General features: G+C 45.4%; 1 protein-coding gene across 6 annotated transcripts in view; it reads right to left on the reverse strand.

The window, feature by feature from the left end:
- Positions 1-20,637, reverse strand: part of ANXA7 (annexin A7) — a 35,450-nt gene that overhangs the window by 9,377 nt on the left and 5,436 nt on the right. For all 6 annotated transcript variants that reach the window (XM_077346045.1, XM_077346039.1, XM_077346040.1 and 3 more), the window contains exons 3-10: positions 17,810-17,864; positions 12,686-12,905; positions 10,905-11,000; positions 8,980-9,023; positions 7,652-7,754; positions 5,863-5,957; positions 3,943-4,056; positions 2,763-2,933 (exon numbers count right to left, since the gene is read on the reverse strand). In XM_077346045.1, coding sequence (XP_077202160.1) covers positions 2,763-2,933; positions 3,943-4,056; positions 5,863-5,957; positions 7,652-7,754; positions 8,980-9,023; positions 10,905-11,000; positions 12,686-12,905; positions 17,810-17,863 — 897 coding nt within the window. In that variant the 5' untranslated portion in view covers position 17,864. The remainder of the gene's footprint in view (positions 1-2,762; positions 2,934-3,942; positions 4,057-5,862; positions 5,958-7,651; positions 7,755-8,979; positions 9,024-10,904; positions 11,001-12,685; positions 12,906-17,809; positions 17,865-20,637) is intronic.

Genomic DNA, 20,637 nt, shown 5'->3' on the forward strand with positions numbered 1-20,637 from the left:
CTGCCTTCGGCACTAAGTATTAAGCATAACATGTTAAGTAAGAGTTACACACAGGAAGCATATCTGTTCCACTTAATATTTCTGGTAAGGCCTTGGAGGAGGAGTGTGTGTCATGGCTTGCCACTCAGCACTTAACACCCATTCAGGGCAGCTCTCCCGCCCCTGAGTGCCTCCTCCTCCAACCAGCTTGCCTGTCACAGTTAGATTCTAAAGACATTAATATTGAATAGGTGACTCTATAGACTTATTTCAACTTGAAATAAATAGTGCAGGGGATTGGACTAGATGACCCAGGAGTTCCCTTCCAACTCTATGATTCTACAATAGTCCAAATACAATGTACCTTCCCCTTTTGATTTAAATTAACATTCCTCTTAAATTAAATCAAAGGGTTAAATAATGGCCTCCATATACATCACAGAAGATTAATGTTTGAACACAAATGAAGTGAAATCTTGACAGCAGCAAGATTTGAGAGAGGGATTTCCTGATTTATAGCTCTTGGTCACTCCCCTGCAGGCAATTAAACACTATTTTGGCAAAACAAAAGCCCTACATTCCTCCCTTCTTCCCCATCACTTCTGCACTACGGGCTTTCTGTAGAGTGCTGCGATCCAGTGAGTTAACTGCCCCTTTCACTGCTCAGTTGATCTTGGGTTGCCGCTTAATTTAACAGATATGCATAAAACAGGAATTTCTGCTATTCCTCCCAGGAATATCCATGGAGGCCTACAAAAGAAAAGCATCAAACACCTGGAAGGCACAGTCCTTCCTTTTTGCCAGTTCAGTTCTGTATCATTCAAGCACTCTGTTTGTAAACTGGCATCAACCAGTCTACAGATAGCCTCTTTATTTCAAGTTGAAATAAGTCTATGGAGCCGCCTATTCAATATTAATGTCATTAGAATCTGTCAAACGTGAAGAGAACTCACAACAGGCTTCTTAATTAAAGAAAGCTTTATTGGAAAGTACTACACGCTAAGGACTGAGAAGTCAAATCTGACCAGAGTACAGATTTGCTTCTGCTTATCAATACAATTCTCCCGCTCAAAACTTGACAGTTCCCAAGGGAGGGGAGTCAGAGAAAAGGCATATGTGTAAGAAAAACAAAAATACATTCTCATAGCCTTGGGGAGGTGACAACAAACCCAGGCTCAGCCGAGAGGCCACAACATGTGATAAGGTTAGCAAAACAAACTATTCACTTTTATGGCTAGCAAAAATACAGGACCTGGAGCACCCAGGCGCCAAGCACTATAAAACAATATAACTGACATGGAGGAACTCAGGCTAATTTATGACAGAGATTCTACAATCCTGACAGAATCTAACTGTGATCCAAGAAAATCAGAGTCCAGTGGCACCTTTAAGACCAATGAAGATTTATTGAAGGTGTGAAACATTCCTGCCAGTGAATTGCTGCACTGACAACTATCTCATTCCAAGACCAGGGAGTTAAACTCAAAATTCCATTACATATCAATAACCTCACCTTACATTCACATTGTCCCAAATAAAATAAATTGTGAGGAATGTGGATACACGAGTTAAACAAGGTTAACATGCATAGCGAGATAAAAAACCTATATCCTTGTTGAGTCCAGGATATGTCATGGTTTTGAGTGTTGTAATAACTTGCATTTCTGCAATCTCCCTTTCTAACCAGTTCTTCAAGTTCCTTTGCAATAAAATAGCAACTTCCAGGTCCCTTATTGAAGATGGTTATCAGATCCCCTCTCAGTCGTCTCCTCTCCAGGCTAAACAGACCAAGCTCCCCCAACCTTTCCTCATATGTCTTGGTCTCCAAACCCCTCACCATCTTCATTGCCCTCCGCTGGACACGCTCCAGTTTGTCTACATCCCTCTTCAATTGGGGTGCCCAAAACTGAACACAGGACTCCAAGTGAAGCCAAACTAGAGAAGAGTAAAGCGGTACCATCACCTCCCATGATCTGGACACGATACTCTTGTTTGGTACAGCCCAAAATCACATTTGCCTTTTTAGCTACCGAGTCACACTGCTGACTCACGTTCAATGTATGGTCTACTAAGACTCCTAGATCCTTTTTGCACTTACTACTGCCAAGTCTCCACCATCCTATATTGGTGTAAATGGTTTTTCCTTCCTAAATGTAGAACTTTACATTTGTCCCTACTGAATTTCATTTGATTTAGTTTAACCCAGTTCTTGAGCCTATCAAGATTATCCTGTATTCCGTTTCTGCCTTTGGTTGTTTGCTACCCCTCCCAGGTTAGTGTCGTTTGCAAAATTAATAATTACCCCCTCTAATCCCTCATCCAAATCATTTATAAATATGTTGAACAACACAGGTCCCAAGACAGATCCCTGTGGCACTCCACTTGTTACTCTTCTCCAAGAGGATGATGAAGCATTAGCAAGTACACTTTAGATGTGATCTGTCAACTTGACCGAATTAGGATCCATACCGCATTTTACCAACTTGTCCACAAGATTATCATTTTGTTCCAAAATTTTGCCAGCTACAGATGTCCAGCTGATAGGTCAACAGTTACTCGGATCCTCCTTTTTCTCTTCTTCAAGATGGGGACATTTGCCCTCGTGGGATTTAAAAGACATTCAGAGGGGGCTTGCCCTTGCCTGCCTTTGTGTAGCAAAGCCTAGCTTCCTTGGTGGTCTCCCATACAAGTACTAAGCAGAGCCAACCCTGCTCAGCTTCTGACTTCAGGCTTGCCGTCCTGGTTACCCTACATGCCAACAGCTGTGACAGAAGGACTCTCACCTGACACATGGATACAAGTAACCGTTCAAAGTGTCCTGATGTGTCTGCTCGAATATCATGCTCAATGTCTCTTCCAAACTCAGTCTTGTAACAATGGACTATTTCTTTAATCTCCTGGTTTGTCCTTGTGCAAAGAATCTCAATCAGCACACTCTCCTGGGTGCCTGCACCCTACAAGAAGAGGAAAGAAGCAAGTTCACTACAACGAGGTTTAAGAAACAAGTGCGAGAAAGGTAATTGTGCAAAACCCAGCAGGAACATCTCCTGTCCCAGCCCCAGAAAGCTACTGTGATCTTGTACAAGCTTCATTTCTTATCCACGCAGCTAGCACAAGACTGCAATGTGTAGTCACAGCAAAGCCCCCCTCCCATTAGTGAGAGGTGGGCTCGCCCTCAAAGGCAGGAATCTGCAGGTCCAAACAGCCCCCCTGCCCAGTGCGGTTCCCAAGAGTTTCCTTTTAATTCTCCTATAAGCAAATGTTTACCTTTCAGTGGTGTAGATCCCACCTTTATCCCACTCTCCATGAAGTAAAGTTTATTTAGTACCTATTTATTTATATTTTATTTATTATTAGATTTCTTACCTGCCGCTATCAGCAAGCCATCTCGCGGCAGGTTACAACAATAAAGCCCCACAATGAAATAATAAAACTCCAACATTAAAACCCCCTGTACCCCAGCAGCAAACTAGAACCCACCCCCACCCACTCAACAACCATCCACCCAGCACCTCAGGGGCATGGGGAAGCCTGCTGTTCTGGCTAAAAATAGCAAAATATTTATACCCGTCTTCTTTCTGGGGTCAAGTTTGAGGCCTTCCTCCAAATTCCTCCCCTTGAGGAAGAGCTACTGAAGTTGGAGGAAGGCTCCTAGGCCTACAGTGGGATCCTCCCCATTCTCCTGAAGAAAAAAGCAGAGCTCTCTTCTTAGCTGTAGTCAGAACTTCCAAGCCACTGGTGACTCCAAGATTTTGGATTTTGACCAACATAGCTGTTAGAAGAAACACGGACCAAAGTTGGACTTGGCTGTCTTATTACCAGTGACTTCCACTAGAGAAGATAACCCTCTGTTACTGGAAAGGAAATTTGAATATTTTAATCCAGGCAAGAGTTTAAAACTATTCCTGATTATTCTAATCTTCTGATATTTAACATCTAGATAAGCCCAACAGAGAACCATACCTTCATTGCATGCCGTAAGCTCCATGCGTCGTAGTAAGTGCTTGGCATGAACAACGCAAGGATCAGCTCCTCCATATTTCCACTCAGCTCTGACTTCAAGTCTTTAATTAAATCCTGCCCAATTAGAATATCAAACATCAGAAATATGTGCACACCATAATAGACTGACATTCTGAATTCTGTTTCGGGCACTCATTCTATACGTAGTAATATCCTGCCGTTCTCCATGTTCTGGACCCAAAGGGGCTGACATCGTTCTTCCCTCCTCCATTTCATCCTCACAACACCCTGGTGAGGTAGGTAAGGCTTCAGATCACTCAGAAAGCTTCCATAGACAAACTGGGGATTTGAACCTAGATCACCCATACTCTAGTCCAGCGATTATAGATAAGATTGGACATTGGTGGACCTAATTTTATGGGCACAGGCTATGCTGCCAGGCCAGAATTTAAGATCCAAGTCTGGCAAGGAAAAGGGAGCTGATCAAGGGCGGGTACAAAGGGGGGTCAGGGATCCAGATGATTGGGAATAATGGTACATAGGCAGTGGGAGGAGGTTTCACAAGAGAAGGCATATGAGATACAATTATGCTCACACCCCTTTTAATCTTCATCCCATCCCTCAGCACACAGGAAGGAAGGAAAAAGGGGAAGGCTGTGGGCATTGTTTACCATGATTTCAGTAATGCTTTTGATAAGGTTCCCATGATATTCTTATTGGCAAACTGGTAAAATGCGGTATGGGATTTTGGGCTGTATTAAAAGAAGTACAGTGGCTTTGGCGGCCGATTTGCTTGCGGCCTGGGAAGTTTCTTACTGTGGGGGGGGGGCGGGGAGAGGGAGCCGCAGCCCGGTGCCGGGGCCTTCGCGGCCCAGCACCGGGTTGCGGCCCGGTGGTTGGGGACCACTGATATAGAATATGGAGCAGAGTTGTTTTCTATTGCCCCAGAGGATCAGATCAGAACCAATGCGTTAAAAATTCAAAAGAATTTTCAGCTAAACATCCAAAAGAAGTTCCTGACAGTTAGAGCGCTTCATCAGTGGAACAGGCTTCCCCAGGAGGTGGTAAGTTCTCCTTCTTTGTAAGTTTTTAAGCAGAAGGTAGATAATCATCTCAAAGAAATGCTGATGTTATGAACTTGGGCAGATAGTGAGCGGGTGGGCAGGAAGGGATGTGCCAGTGTTTGTCTCCTGTAGCCCTTCCTTGCATACCCAGGGCACTGCTTATTGCTGCAGTGGGATAGTACGTGAATTTCCTTCAGGCCCGGCTGGATTCTGGAGATATTTGGTGGAGGAATCACTTGTACATGAAACTGGGGTCACTGTGGATGGGTAGGCAGTTGTCAGTTCCAGCACTGTTGTTGTGAGTTCCCTTCCAACTCTATGATTTTATAGAGGCACTAGTTTTGAGAGTAGAATAGCTAGGATTTTTCCATGTTCACCAAGCTGCTAGTTCCCTACTCGGAACTACATCTAGTCACAGTCATCCATGCAGCGGTGATCTCTAGTTTGGACTTCTGTAACTAGCTCTATGTGGGCCTGCCCTTATCCTTGCTACAGAAATTGCCAATGGTCCAGAATGCAGGTGCCAGGGTCCTTATGGGCAAGCCCTGGAGAACACATATTCAACCTGCTGAACAGCTGCACTGGCTCTCAGTTGAATTCCAGATCAAGTTTACCTATAAAGGCGATTCGTGGTCTGGGCCCTGCATATCTGAGACTGCCTCTCTATCTACACCCCCAAAAGAATGCTTCATTCTATGAACACTAACCAGTTCAGTTAGTGCTCCCTGGCCCCAAAAAGAGGCTTTGCCTCAACGAGAGCCAAAACATACAATTACATCAAAACGACAGGTCTCAGTTTGCTCTCCTAGTTAAACTCACAAGCCCATCAGCTTCCTTTTGGAGGATTCCATCGTACCTTGCCATACATGGTCTTGAAGGCAGCCTTTATTTGTTGTCTCTGACTATTTGAACGGCTGGACACCACGTCAATGATTGCCTGTTCATCCGTCCCTAGAAAGGAGAAAGGTCTCTGTTTCAAATCTCCTTCACAGTGGAGTTCCATACTAGCCAGTTTGATACTAGCGTGGCCAACCCCCTCCCTCAGATTTCTGAGTTGTTTTCTTAATTATGCAGCAATCAACATTGCTGCATAATTAGGAAAACAATTAAGGGACTAAAAGTGCATGATGCACAATTCAAAATGAAAAGTTAGCAGACAACATGGTTCTAAATAGGGTTGGGTGCTTCGGTGCCCGAAGTGGCTGTTCGCTCCCACTGCAGCCAGCGCCATGCTGCGGGGGTGGGGAGGGGAGGTGTGGGAGCGCCGGCAGGCACACATACGCAGGCGCAGACATCCGTGCCTGCGTGTGTGCGCCCACAGGCGCTCCGACGCCCACGCCTCCCCCCCCCCCGTGGTGCACCGCTGGCTGCAGCAAGAGCGAACAGCTGCTTCTCTAACTGTCCTGAATCCCCAGAAATCACTGCAGTACGTGACTGAACATATTAAAGAATTTGGATCCCTAGCAGGCTATAAAATTAACAAGAAAAAAAAGCCAAAATGATAATATTGTAATGTAACAAGAAGAAAAGATTATAAAAAACATAACATTGCTCAACAGTCACAGAACCTATTAAATATTTGGGAATAAACATGACTTGGCAAAACTGTAATCTTTTTGAAATTAACTATCATAATATGTGGAAATTGATTCAAACAGATGTTGGTGGGCAGAAAGGGATGTGCCAGTGTTTGTCCCTTCTGGCCCTTCCTTGCATACTCAAGGAATTGCTGATCGCCACTTTGGGATCAGAAGGCAAGTTTATTCCAGGCCACACTGGCCAGTGATTCCGGTGTGTGTGTGTGGGGGGGGGGCATCATCTGGACATAGAATTGGGGTCACTGCAGTGGGCAGGTAGTTGTGGATTTCCTGAATTCTGCAGGGGGTTGGACTAGATGACCGTGGAGACCCTTCCAACTGTATGATTCTATAATACCGCTTAAACATTATTATGAAGGTGTTGAATGCTTAGGGCTGATCCTGCGTTGAGCAGGGGGTGGGACTAGATGGCCTGTATGGCCCCTTCCAACTCTATGATTCTATGATTGCGGGAAAGGGAAATAACTGTGCTATATGATTGTTTTCTACAAATGTATGTTCTATAATCCATTCGCCTCCCCTTTTCCCTTTTCTTTTGTATATCCCCAAGGTTTTTCTAAAATAAATAAATTAAAAATACTGCTGCATATTCTGGATTTTCTAAAACTATAAAAAAAAAACTTTTCAATATTTTGTGCTGTGGAGAAAGATATCAAATATCTGGAGAAAGTGTAGCACCAAAATGGATTTTTACCCTGGCTGGGTATAGTGGCATGATTTAAATGATCAACATGACAGCTTCTCCAATATTTACTAATCCCCAACCTCCTTTTCAGTTGCATCTGTGTTTTAACTTTTGTGCCATTCCACAAAAAATATACAACTACCTAAATGCCTTATCCCTGGTGACACCTTCCCAAAACTGCACTCCAGAATGTTTTCAGATGATATACCAACAAGCCTAATCTAGTTGAATTAAATATACCAATTTGAGATACAAAGATTAAAGATACCCACTGACATATAAAGAAAAGGTAGAGAAAAATGTTGGGCTTCAGCAAATTCAAGCATGAATAAATGTAAGTCATAAAACAGGCGGGCTCTTACCAAAACCCTTCATCGCTTTGCGAAGAACTTCGGCATCCCTCCCTGCATCAAAATTGGGAGCTGGTCGAATTGTGCCTTGAGTACTTTGAGACACTGCTGCAGACTAGAGATAAGAAACCTTGGCATTATTACACAGAATTTTTATTTAATAATAACACAAGTCTCGGGAGTCAGTCCTTTGGAGAGAGCCATGCTGACATATATGTACAGCTACCATCAGGAAGCTGAGCATGCCCCCCCCCCCCCAACTAGATGCATTTATTTGAATGGTTCATCCCTGGTTCTTCTCCAGAGAAACAGGACTCAATGCACCAGATGCCGGACAATTTGTCATCAATCAATAGCTATTAGAATTTCAAAGCACCTGCTGGAATCATTGATGGCTAGAGTCCTCAAAGAGGACAGAACAGGGTTGGGTGCCTCGGCGTGCCTCAGCCACTTCGGTGATCAGAGAAGCGGCCAAGGCTTGCAGAAGCGCCCAACCCTAGAAGAGAAAGCCTCTCAAGAAAAGGTACAAACCTCACCTAGAGGTTCCCACATCTGACTCCCAAGTGATTAAAATGTTTTAAATCTTTTTTTTTTGCATTTTGACCTCACATTTTTTAATATTTTGACCTCACCCCTTAATGTAAAAAAGAAGTCTTTAACTCAGTTTCTTTGTAAAAGAACTGCAGAGAAAGAATGGATGTAGACAGATTTTACTGACCTGTTTAAGCAAAGGAGGCTCTTCCAATGAGAGAAAGGAGAGGACTCCACAACCCTTGCAATCAATTTATTCCATTCCATATAATATTCTTAAATTTAGGAAGTTTCCCTTCACTTTTAACCCAAACCTATCTATTTGAGGTTTGAGCTCTCACCCAGCCTGAGCTCGTAAAGTATTACATATGACACATCGACAGGTTTGTTTTTTTCTTTAGATCGCCCAATTTAAAAGCTTGGCAAGGTTCTTCTGATTTATGTATATTTAAGTTTGAGGGAAAGCCAGAATTCAAGTAAGACCTGAGAAACCTCAATGGAATTTAGGACATTCCCCCTCTCTAGGAGAAGCAGGTAATCTGTCCCACAGTCCAAATTTTACAGAATTTGGGAGTTAAGCAAGGTTGGTCCTTTGATGGGAAGTCCAGGGGCCCCCATGGCAAGCTGCCTCAAAATATAATCAGAGTCCAGTAGCACCTCTAAGACCAACAAAGATTTATTCAGGGTGTGAGCTTTCGAGTGCAAGCACTCTTCGTCATACTATGATCTTCTTACATATTATATATATTCCCTGTCACATTTCCCCCAACAAAACCCATAATGTTTGAAGAGAAGTATAAATAACATACCTGAGGAGGTACTGGAGTAGGTGTTTGACCACCAGGATACCCAGCTAAAGGAAAACACAAAACATTAGAGCAATATGTTCACCTGCTGTCAATTTAGATAGTTCTTGAATGATAGAATTAATCTTTAGTTAGAAATTCTCCTCCTGAATAATTCCAGTGGCATGCAAAACATGCAATACTGCCAGGACTTGTGAAGGGACATAACAACATCAACACAGAAATGTGGCAGCCCATTTAGCCCTCCAGCCTGATTCCACCAGTGACCAGTCAAGGAAGCCCATAGGCACCTCTCACCTGCTGGCTACATCCCAGCATCTGAAAACCAGAGGCATTTTGTCTCTGAGTCCAGAAACCCCATTTGACTATTATGACTAATAGCTAACAATAGATGGGGGATTTTTAAATCAGAGCGCATCTCTAAGACGGTTTACGCACTGGAGGTTTCAGCCTGGGCTGCAGGCTGGAGTTTCAGTGGTGGCAGGTTGCCCCACCTCTTCCTGCATCCACACGGGGAGCATTTGGCCCGGTGTGCCTCATCCACCCCCAATTTGTGCTCCTGCACGGGAGCTGGGGCAGTGAAGTTTCCAGTGTGTAAATGGTCTATGCTATGGACCCATACCTTCAGGCCTTCATGGGTACCTTCTCCTTCCATCTCTTCCAGTTTACAGAAACATCTAGTCATGCATCAACCGAAATCTGGAATTTCCATCACCACTTACAATTTATTGGGATATTTACACCCCACATTTCTCCCTGAAGCAACATTCAAGAGGTCATCCCCCAAGCTGACTGAAGCTCCCTGGCCATCTGTTACACTGTGAGACAAGTAGTGTGAAAACAGGACTTGCACATGAGGCTATCTAGTTCCTAATGGTCAGGGTAGCAGCCGACACACTTTAGCCTTGGTGCCCATTCTGGGGATCTGTCTTGATTGAGATGGACCACTGATGTGGGCCCTTACAGTCTCCTAAGAACAAGAGCTTGTAACTATATGGTGTGCCCCTGCCCACTTCAGCGTTCTTCGAAGGCTGCTAATATCAAGTTTTCATTTTGTTGTTGTTATGTGCGAAGTCGTGTCCGACCCAACGCGACCCCATGGACAATGATCCTCCAGGCCTTCCTGTCCTCTACCATTCCCCAGAGTCCATTTAAGTTTGCACCTACTGCTTCAGTGACTCCATCCAGCCACCTCATTCTCTGTCGTCCCCTTCTTCTTTTGCCCTCAATCGCTCCCAGCATTAGGCTCTTCTCCAGGGAGTCCTTCCTTCTCATGAGGTGGCCAAAGTATTTGAGTTTCATCTTCAGGATCTGGCCTTCTAAAGAGCAGTCAGGGTTGATCTCCTCTAGGACTGACTGGTTTGTTCGCCTTGCAGTCCAAGGGACTCGCAAGAGTCTTCTCCAGCACCAGAGTTCAAAAGCCTCAATTCTTTGACGCTCGGCCTTCCAAGTTTTCATTAGACGGCCTTAATTGATACCAGCAGCCTTCAAAGAACTGAAGTGACCATGGGCACACCATACAAGCTCTTTTTCTTCCCTTCTTGGCTAATGATAAGGCAGAATGTTCCATGGGCACTGGTGCTAGCCTGATTACTGAGAACGATTTTCTAACCATAATTCCACACTGTGGTTTACAAGTTAAACAGAAAAGCAATGAAATTTTCTCCAGGGTCATTTGGGACCTCCAGCCCTATAAACAATAAACTAAGAATATGTGGAGATGTTGTTTCACCCGCATGGCAGGTGGGAGTGGAACACAGTACATGAAGGAACTGCAACAGCACTCTAATTACTGCTTCATGTGAAAAAAACAATTTCTATCTACAATGTTGCTTGAACCAAAATTTGCTTTAGTGGTCTTATATTTTCTGAGATTGACTCCACCCCTGGAAGAATTGCAATAAATGGACAAGAATATCTCTGTGTACCTGGTATTTGTGCTGGTCCACCTCCTCCATAACTCTGCGACGGGGGCTGTGGATAGCCAAAGCTGGAACCATTAGAGGGTGCCCCAAATCCAGAACCTGGGATAAAAAGAAGATACATGATGCCACTGCAATCCAAAAGAAACACAAACTGCAAAAACGAAGAAGAAGAAGAAGAAGAAGAAGAGTTGGCTGTTATATGCTGCTTTTCTCAAAGTTGCTTACATTTGCTTTCCCTTTCCTCTCCCCACAACAGACACCCTGTGAGGGAGGTGAGGCCCAAGGTCACCCAGCTGGTTGCATGTGGGGGAGTGCAGAATCAAGCCCGGCTCACCAGATTAGAAGTCCGCACTCCTAACCACTACTCCAAGCTGTCACTCTGCAATTAAACTATGAAGAAATTCATTAGGATGTGATTTTCTAAAGACCTTTAGGCACATGTGCAGTAAAGTTTTTGTTGGGGTCCACTGAGGAAGCATTCGCGAGCGAAGCGCAGGATTTACTGGTTCCTCATTTGGATTTGGAATTTCCAGTGGCATTCTTGCAGATTCTTCATGTCTTTTCAGTATTTCTATAAATTGCTTTCAAAGCATTTGATAAAGCTTTTCTTCATATTGTACCAATTCTTGTTATGTTGTCTTTACACAGTGGATTTTGTTTTTTTGTATAACTGTTAGACACTGTGTATCCCATTTTATATTTTTGGGCTATGCCATTTCACCAGAATCCCTGCTGCTGCTGTTGCTGCTGCCAAACACACCAGCCCTGATTCTTTCTATCAACAGCCAGCCCTTCTTCCTTCAGGGGCCCCAACCGTCTGAGGCAGCAACCCAAGAAAGGACCTTCTTGGAACGGTCTCTTCCTGGGGAGATTAGTCTGCCTTCATCTGTCATAGAATTTTGCCAGTAGGCGAAGACTTCTTTGTTTCATTTAATGTACCCCCATTTATTGGCCCTCCTCCCTGGTTGCATTTGTTTTTATATCTTTTTATGGTATTGTTAAATATTTACATATATGCTTTTAAATGCTGTTCTAATGTTCGAAATGTTTAAATGCCTTGATGTTTCCAACATGCTGCAATATACTGCTTTGCTGCTTGCAATAAATTGAATGCTATTTATTAAACGTCTTGTTCATAATTAAAATAATTAAGAAATACATGAGACTTTATTCCATCAATCGCCCTTTCATTCCGCACTATTGCAAAAAAAAAAAAAAAAAAAAAAGGTTCCATGGGCTAGTTAAAATCTATCAGCTTAGAAACCGAAGTTGACATTTATATGAAATACCATGACTCCCCCCCACCCCCAATGTAATGTATCAGCCTGGGACAGAACAGTAAATGTCAACAGAATCTGGAATATGACATGCTAATGGAAACCCTCAAAGATTTGCAAGAGGCATCCCACTCCCCCCCCCATTATTTCTTCAAACCCTTTACTGAAACGCCCCCATAGCCGATTCGCTTTTCTTGCTACCTTCCCCCTTTCTAGGGTTGCCAGCCTCCATACAGGGCCTGGGATCACAGCAGATGGCCCAGCTCCAGAGATCAGTTCTCCCTTAGGTTGGGAGTGATGCCTTGGGATGGAAGTGACTTCACCAGGGTATAATGCCAGAGTCCAAAGCTGCTCAAGGGGAACTGATTTTCTCAAGGGGAACTGATCTCAGTCACCGGAAAGTCAGGGGCAATCCTTAAATCTAATATGGTCACATTTTCTTGTTTGTATAACCAAATAGATATACTCAATTACAATACAGAGCAACATACTATGTTGGCACAGTACCTGCAGGGTAAGTTGACATCCCACCAGGTTGAGGAGCTCCAGGGTAACCAACAGGTGCAGGTGGATATCCACCAGGTGCAGGATAACCAGCAACCCCTGGGAATCCACCTGCTGGTGAAGCAGAAGGATATGCACCAACCCCCATAGGCGGAAAACCTCCAGGTACAGTGGAGTAAGGATACTGCCCGGCAGGTGGATAAACAGATTCTTGCCCTGTAGGCTAAACACAACAGTAGATATGGACTTAGCAAAGTGCAAAAGGGATCTTAAATTACCGTACCACAAAAGTTCCCTTGCAAGTATCTTTAGTCATTTAATACAACCATACAAAGTTCTGGCATCGAACACCTTCAACTGAGCAAATGCGCTGAAAGAAAAGGTTGAAATGGTCATTTCCTTTCCCGCATTTGGGTAAAGGTTAAATAAATAAAATCCAAGCCATACAACAAATATGTTTTGGTTACTGGCTGCAAATCTGATTAAAACTGTTCATGCAATAAATGTAGGACAAGTTTTGATATAAGCAAATTCAATATTCAGTTACAGAAAGAGAGACTCTAGAATAAAGCCTCAAGCCTGAGCCCTCAAGACAAAAATAGTCCAACCATGGCAGTCCTGTAGATTGTACTGGACTAATATGTATCCATGCAGAGTGCAGCCTGCTTGATGCATGGGGCCAGTTACAAATTGGGAGAGCCAAGTTCCCATGGCAGATACCAGGTCCATATTCTGCATGGGGCCTAGCTTCTCTGTGTGGACACTGAAGTCCCCCAGGATCCTAGAAGGATAACTTCAAGGCCACACAGCCACCAGCTCCAGAAAAGTTGGCAGGGCATTAGGCAGGTGGTACACCAGACAGATGGCCATACTCTCCAGATCCACACACTAAGAATCACTGGGACAGGGAATGCCCTGAAGGAGAAAGACTCTTGAAACAGCATCACAGCTCCCTTTCTGCTATAATCAATGTGTCAGGATCAGTTCCCTGCTCTCTGCCATGTTTGATTCCATCCATCTTTGTGTGCTGTGCTCTTGCTGCCTTTCCCATGTAACCAAAATGCTTATGGCTCTGTAGTATCTCTTTGATCCCCCCCCTTCCTTTGATCCCTCCGCTTTCACACTGCATGTTCTCCCTGCTGTGATACATTGTTGCCAGTGTCCCTTATCTGCAGCCCGGGGGCCGGGCTGACCAAGACCCCGCTAACTCAGACACTTTGGCAGGAAGCCTGGGATGGCACCTGGGTGAGGGAACGGGCCTGGTTTTGGCAGAGGAATTGTATTGATAACTGCTTGCATCCCCGATATCGAACAGTCTTTACTTCAGATGTTAAAGTGATCAGATCTACTTCCAATTAAAGCTTTCTTTCTACAGAAGCCTGATTGTGAGTTTTGTTTGCCCTTGACACAATGAAATGAATTTCAACAGAGGAAAATATAGTTCTGCATTTAGGTAGGAAACATCAAATGCATCACTATAGGATGGGCGAGACTTGTTTTGGCAATAACATGTGTGAAAAGGTCTTGGGGGTCTCAGTAGACCAGACACTGAACAGGAGGCAGCAGTGTGACTCAGTAGCTAAAGGGGCAAATGGGATTTGGGGCTGTATAGAAGTATAGTGGTCCAGACCACGTGAGGTAATGTCACCGCTTTACTCTGCTCTGGTTCGGCCTCGCTTGGCGTACTGGGTTCAGTTTTGGGCACCACAACTGAAGAAAGAAGCAGAGAAACTGCAGCGTGTCCGGAGGAGACCTACAAACATGGCGAGGGGTTTGGAGACCAAGTTGTATGAGGAAAGGTTGTGGGACCTTGTCAGTTTAGCTTGGAGAGAAGGTGATTAAGAGGTGATATGATAACCATCTTCAAATAACGGAAGGGCTGTCATACAGAAGATGGAGCAGAGTTGTTTTCTGTTGTCCCAGAACCAATGGGTTGAAATGAATGCAAAAGAATTTTGGCTAAATATCCAGAAGAAGTTCCTGACAGTTAGAGTGGTTCCTCAGTGGAGAGTCTGGAGATTTTTGGTGTTTGTGTGGGGGGGAAATTGGAGCTACTGTAGGTGAGCAGGCAGTTGTGTACAGTGGATTGGACTAGATGACCCTTGAAGGTCCTTCCAACTCTATGATTCTAAGACACAGAGAACAGCCATGATCTAAAAAGGGGGGAGGGTACAGCTGAGGAGCCCAAAACACAAATTCAAAGTCAGAGGCAAGCTAGGATTCAGGAGGAAGAGAAGGCACGGAGCACAGCCATGATTTTATTTATTTATTTATTTATTTATCATACTTTTATACCGCCCTCCCCGGAGGCTTAAAAGGAAGATGGAAGGGAAGGTATCATGCACAGCTGCAGAGCCCAAAAACTCAAAATTTAAAGGGACAAAACCTGCTCCCTCCTTACCTGCTCTCATGCTGTGTTGGGTGTCAAAGAGCTACATGTGGCTCACAAGCCACAATTTGGCCACCCCTGCTGTATGATCTGTTGTTGGCTTTCCAGAGGAACTGGTTAACCACTGTGTGAGACAAGATGCTGGACTAGATGGATTACTGGTCTGATCCAGCAGTGTTCTTGTATTCTTACTAGGGGCCATGCCCATTGCATTCAGGGATACAACAGGCATTAGTTGTAGGGGGGGTAACGGTGGAAGAACTCTGCAGACGACCTCCCCCTCCCCCCAGAATCTGGAAAGGCTGCAGGCAGCTGTTATGGAATTCACTGGCAGGGGCAGCTCTCAGCAGGGATCTGCAGCCTCCAAGCCTCAGAGGGAAGTGGAAGGAGGAGGGGGTGATCAGGGGTGGGGGACAGAAGGTGAATGGCTGGTTGCTGGACAGACAGGCAAGTCAGTAGGAGGAGGTGGAATTGCCACCCTGACTGGGTGTTAAGCGCAGAGTGGCACTTAAGCCATGAGACACGCTCCTCCTCCAAGGCCATACCAGAAATATATAATGTGGAACAGATGAGTGTTACATGCTAACACTATGCTTTCATCCTTAATACACTTCTCCTATACAGGAATTTTCAAACTATGCATCACGACTGTTTCCCAGACTGGTCATGAGGCCAGGAGAAAGGAGGTGGAACAGACTGAACTGGGAAAAGAGGCACTAGGAGGCTTGATGGGAATTTGCCTCTGCAAAACTTGCAAAATAGTGATGAAACAATGCTCAAGATATTGAAGGCAACATGAGACGGATTGACTCCATCAAGGAAGCCACAGCTCTCCAATTGCAATACCTGAGCAAGGCTGAAGTTAGTGAGCTGCCAAGTCATTACTGACTTATGGCAATCCTGTAGGGAAGGGGTAGTCAATCTTTTTATCACTGGGGACCACTCAATGCTTGACAATTTTACTGAGGCTCAGTGGGGGGGGGGGGTAGTTTACTCCTCTACTCTCAACCACTGCCCTAACGCTCTCTGATCGCTATGGTAATGTTTAAACATCCCTTCAAAATAAGATACAGACACGCCACAATAATGAACATAAGGAACATTTTATTTTCATGGAAATTTTAACTCATGACAATGACAAATCAATGGGAACCCTGAGCTTGTTTCTCTGCAACGAGATAGTCCCATCTGGGAGTGATGGGAGACAAGGACACCGGAAGTATGTTGTAAAGGGCTGGGGGGGATGAAGTAAAGGGCCGGGGGGGGGGGAGAAGGCGTCCTTCGTGGCCCACCTCCAATTAGTCGATGGAGCACATGTGGTCCGCGGCCCACAGGTTGGGGATTGCTACTGTAAGGCACAGGTAGTCAACCTGTGGTCCTCCAGTTGTCATTGGACTACAATTCCCATGAGCCCCTGACAGCATTTGCTGTCCATGGACATCTGGAGGACCACAGGTTGACTACCCCTGCTGTAAGGTTTCCAAGACAAGAGCCGTTCAGGGTTGCTTGGCCATTGCCTGCCTCTTCACAGCATCCTTGGCCGTCTGTAGTGGTCTCCCATCTAAATACTAGCCCTGCTGGGATTCCAGAATCTGACAAGACTAACCTGGGCCATCCAGGCAGGGGCACAGCCCAGACAAGCCCAAACTCAACAGATCTTGCAGGCCAACCCAGGCTAGTATTTGGATGGGAGACCTCCAAGGATTTGGGTGGGACTTCTTCCAAGGAGCGCTAGGGGTCATGAGGCAGAGGCAGGAAAGGGCAAGCCACCTCCAAACACTACATTGCCAGACAATTTTCGTATCTCCTGGCTACACGGCACAGGCCATTCAATGAATAAACATCACCCTCTTAAGGCAAAAATAAAGTGCACTTGATAAACAAAAATATTAAGAGTTGCATCACTCAAACAATTAAACTGTCAGCCCCAAATGCACAGTTTCTGCTCACTGGTGTTTAAGCACAAGGGTGAGACTCCCATAACTATATTTACTTATTAATCTGCTTTTCTTCTTTCGTTAGCGAAGAGGGATGCAGAAGTAGGAATGCTTGCCAATTCATATTGCTTTATTGCCTGGCCTTTGGGGAGCCTTTCTTCGTTCTGTCTTCACACCATTCCCCATCTGCCTTCCAAGTGTTTCTAGGAAGACCAGCCAGCATCCTTGATAAGAATCTGTTGATTTCTCACTGCCTCTTTGTTTTTGGCTTTGGTGCTTCTCCTACCCAACCTGGATTCCAGAGGGAGGGGTGGGGAGTGCAGGGATATAAACTCAAATCATTATAAGCCACTTCTGACAAACTACTGATCTGGTTTACTTGTATTCCTTTCAATAAATCAATCTCGTGCATCAAGCCAAGGATTCATGATTGAGGCAATCTGCAGGAACCTCACAACAATTCAAAAGGAAGCACAGATCATCAGGTTAGCCTTCATCTGCATACTGGCAGGGGCTCATGGGAACTGTAGTCCATGGACATCTGGAGGGCCGCAGTTTGACTACCCCTGGCATAGACAGGTACTCACTGAGAACCACTTGTGTATTTACGGCATTTATAGCCTGCCTTTCTCTCTGAGACTCAAAGCAGATCACAGAACTAGAAACCAATACAATAAAATCAGTGTAATACAAACAGCAAACAATACTATGAAAACCATGTAATATTTTATTCGTCACACTAGTATGGCACACAGACAAAACCCACGAATTGGCTTAAATTATAAACCAGTTAATACTTACAGGATAACCAGGAAAAGCAGGGTACCCCGAGGGAGGATATCCTGGATATGACATTCTAGAAGAGAGGAAGAACACCAATGAAAATTCCTGCTGAGCAGCAGCTACTCCCTCCAGCAGATGCTTCAGCTCTCAAGAGTATACAACAATGCAAAACAAGGGATTGGGAAATAGGCAACTATAGGAAAGTTGGGCAGATCCCCTATTAACCAACTACCTCTGCACTGCATTTATCATAGAAGCATAGAGTTGGAAGGGACCTCCAGGGTCATCTAGTCCAACCCCTTGCACAATATAGGAACTCAAAACTACCTGCCCACCCCCAGTGACCCTAATTTCATGCCCAAATTATCCTCCGCCCCACTAAAAATATCCAGAATTGAACCTGGCCTGGAGGAAATTCATCTATCATCCTACAGTTGTGAGCAGCAATTCCCTGGGTATGCAAGGGAATGCAAGAGAAAAACACTGGCACATCCCCTCTAGGGCAGGGATCAAACAGCAAGTTAGTACCCGCAGAGCACAAAGCCCTGCAGGGAGCATGGGGCAACAGATATGTGGGTCCCAGACCACAAAAGGCCTTAAAGGTCAAAACCAAAACCTTGAACCGTATTCGGGCTGCAACCGGCAACCAATGCAGCTGCCTCAACACAGGCTGGATGTGGGCCCTCCAAGATGTTCCTGTGGAGACCCTAGCAGCTGCATTCTGCACAAGCTGCAATTCCTGGATCAACGACGGCAAGCCTGCATAGAGCAAGTTACAGAAATCTATTCTAGAGGTGACTGTCACATGTATCACTGTGGCCAGGTCTTCAGAGGACAGGTAGGGCGCTAATAGCCGAGGCTGGCGAAGGTGGAAAAATGCCTGGCAGGCTAACCTCTTGACCTGTGCCTCCATGGTTAATGAGGCATGTATAGTCCCTTCCAGATTCCTGGCCTGGGGCACAGTCGTAAGTTGAGTTCTGCTTCTAAAAATCTGTCAAATGGTTCCAGCGGGGAGTCTGTGCAGTAGTCCATGAGGAGATAGAGCTGGGTGTCATCAGCATACTGATGACAATGCAGCCCGTGACCTCACACCAGCTGGGCCAGAGGGTGCATAAAAGACGTTGAAACGCATGGGGGAGAGCCCTGAGGAATTCCACAAAGGAGTCAATGGCAGTGCGAGAACTCATCCCCCACAGCAACCCTCTGGAGCTTAACCAGCTAAGAGCTCTGCCCCGTATCCCCATCCAGCCGAGGCGGTGACCCAGCAGTTCATGGTTGACCACATCAAAGGTGGCCGACAGATCTAACAGAACAAACTAAACCGACCCACATCAATCCAGCTGGTGACGAAGATCATCCATCAGGGTGACCAATACTGTCTCCCCCTGTGGCCAGGATGAAATTCGAATTGATATGGGTCAAGAGCCAAAGTTCTAATCCGTCCCTCCAGGCCAAGAGAGAACAACTCTGCTCCATCCTCTATATCAGTGGTCCCCAACCACCGGGCCGCGAAGGCCTCAGCACTGGGCTGCGGCTCCCTCTCCCCGCCCCCCCTGCAGTGAGAAACTTCCCAGGCCACAAGCAGCCGATTGGCTTGCGGCCCGGCAAGCTTCTTTTTGCGGGAGGGGGGGAGAGGGAAGTGCGGCCGCCAGCGCAAACGCACATGCACGGCAGGTCAGTGCATGCGCGTTTACGCCATGCGCAGCAATTTCGCACATATGCGGTGCTCAGATCACCCTCTCCCCCACCGGTCCGCAGCCTGAAAAAGGTTCTTTGAGCACTATAGTAAAACAGGCAAAGAATCACAATCTAAAAAAAGAATCTATATTTAACTGCTGCCGTCTAAGGCTTCAATGAAATAGTTCCAAGTTGGAACTCAAAACACATACTGGAGGCTACAACAGGGCATAAAGAAAGAAAGCTTGAATTGATTGCGCTGTAGTGGAAATTGCAGGCACCTGGACAATGGAAGAGAACACCTTAGCTTGATATACTACAAAATAATATAGTGGCTGCTGTCAAGGTGAGTCCAGATCTGATTCACAGCTGGGCCCCTTATGCCAGATAACAGGAGGCTGTGCTTTGGACAGCCTGCCAAGCCTTTAAAATGACAGGTCCTTTAAATAACTTTGAAGAAGAAGAAGAGCTGGTTCTTATATGCCGCTTTTCTGTACCCGAAGTAGTCTCAAAGCAGCTTACAATCGCCTTCCCTTTCCTCTCCCCCCCCACAGACACTCTGTGAGGTAGGTGAGGTTGAGTGAGTCCTGATATTACAGAAGAAGAAGAGTTGGTTCTTATATGCCGCTTTTCTGTACCCGAAGGAGGCTCAAAGCAGCTTACAATCGCCTTCCCTTTCCTCTCCCCCCCCACAGACACTCTGTGAGGTAGGTGAGGTTGAGTGAGTCCTGATATTACAGAAGAAGAAGAGTTGGTTCTTATATGCCGCTTTTCTGTACCCGAAGGAGGCTCAAAGCGGCTAACAATCACCTTCCGTTTCCTCTCCCCACCACAGACACTCTGTGAGGTGGGTGAGGCTGAGAGAGTCCTGATATCACTGCTTGGTCAGAACAGTTTTATCAGTGCCGTGGCGAGCCCAAGGTCACCCAGCTGGTTGCATGTGGGGGAGTGCAGAATCGAATCTTTCATGCCAGATTATAAGTCTGCAATCCTAACCACTACACCAAACTGGCTCTCTTGAAGGCCAAACACCACAGTATTTTGGGACTCCATTAGTGTATCTCCCAAGATGTATTTTATTCTCTAAAAAGTCATGGGGCCAGGCTTGTACAATTTATGCAACATCTGCTACAGTGGGTAATTCCTATCAGGAAAAAGGCAAAGGACTC

This window comes from Paroedura picta, chromosome 7 (assembly GCF_049243985.1).
Source record: "Paroedura picta isolate Pp20150507F chromosome 7, Ppicta_v3.0, whole genome shotgun sequence".
Classification (NCBI taxonomy): domain Eukaryota; kingdom Metazoa; phylum Chordata; class Lepidosauria; order Squamata; family Gekkonidae; genus Paroedura; species Paroedura picta.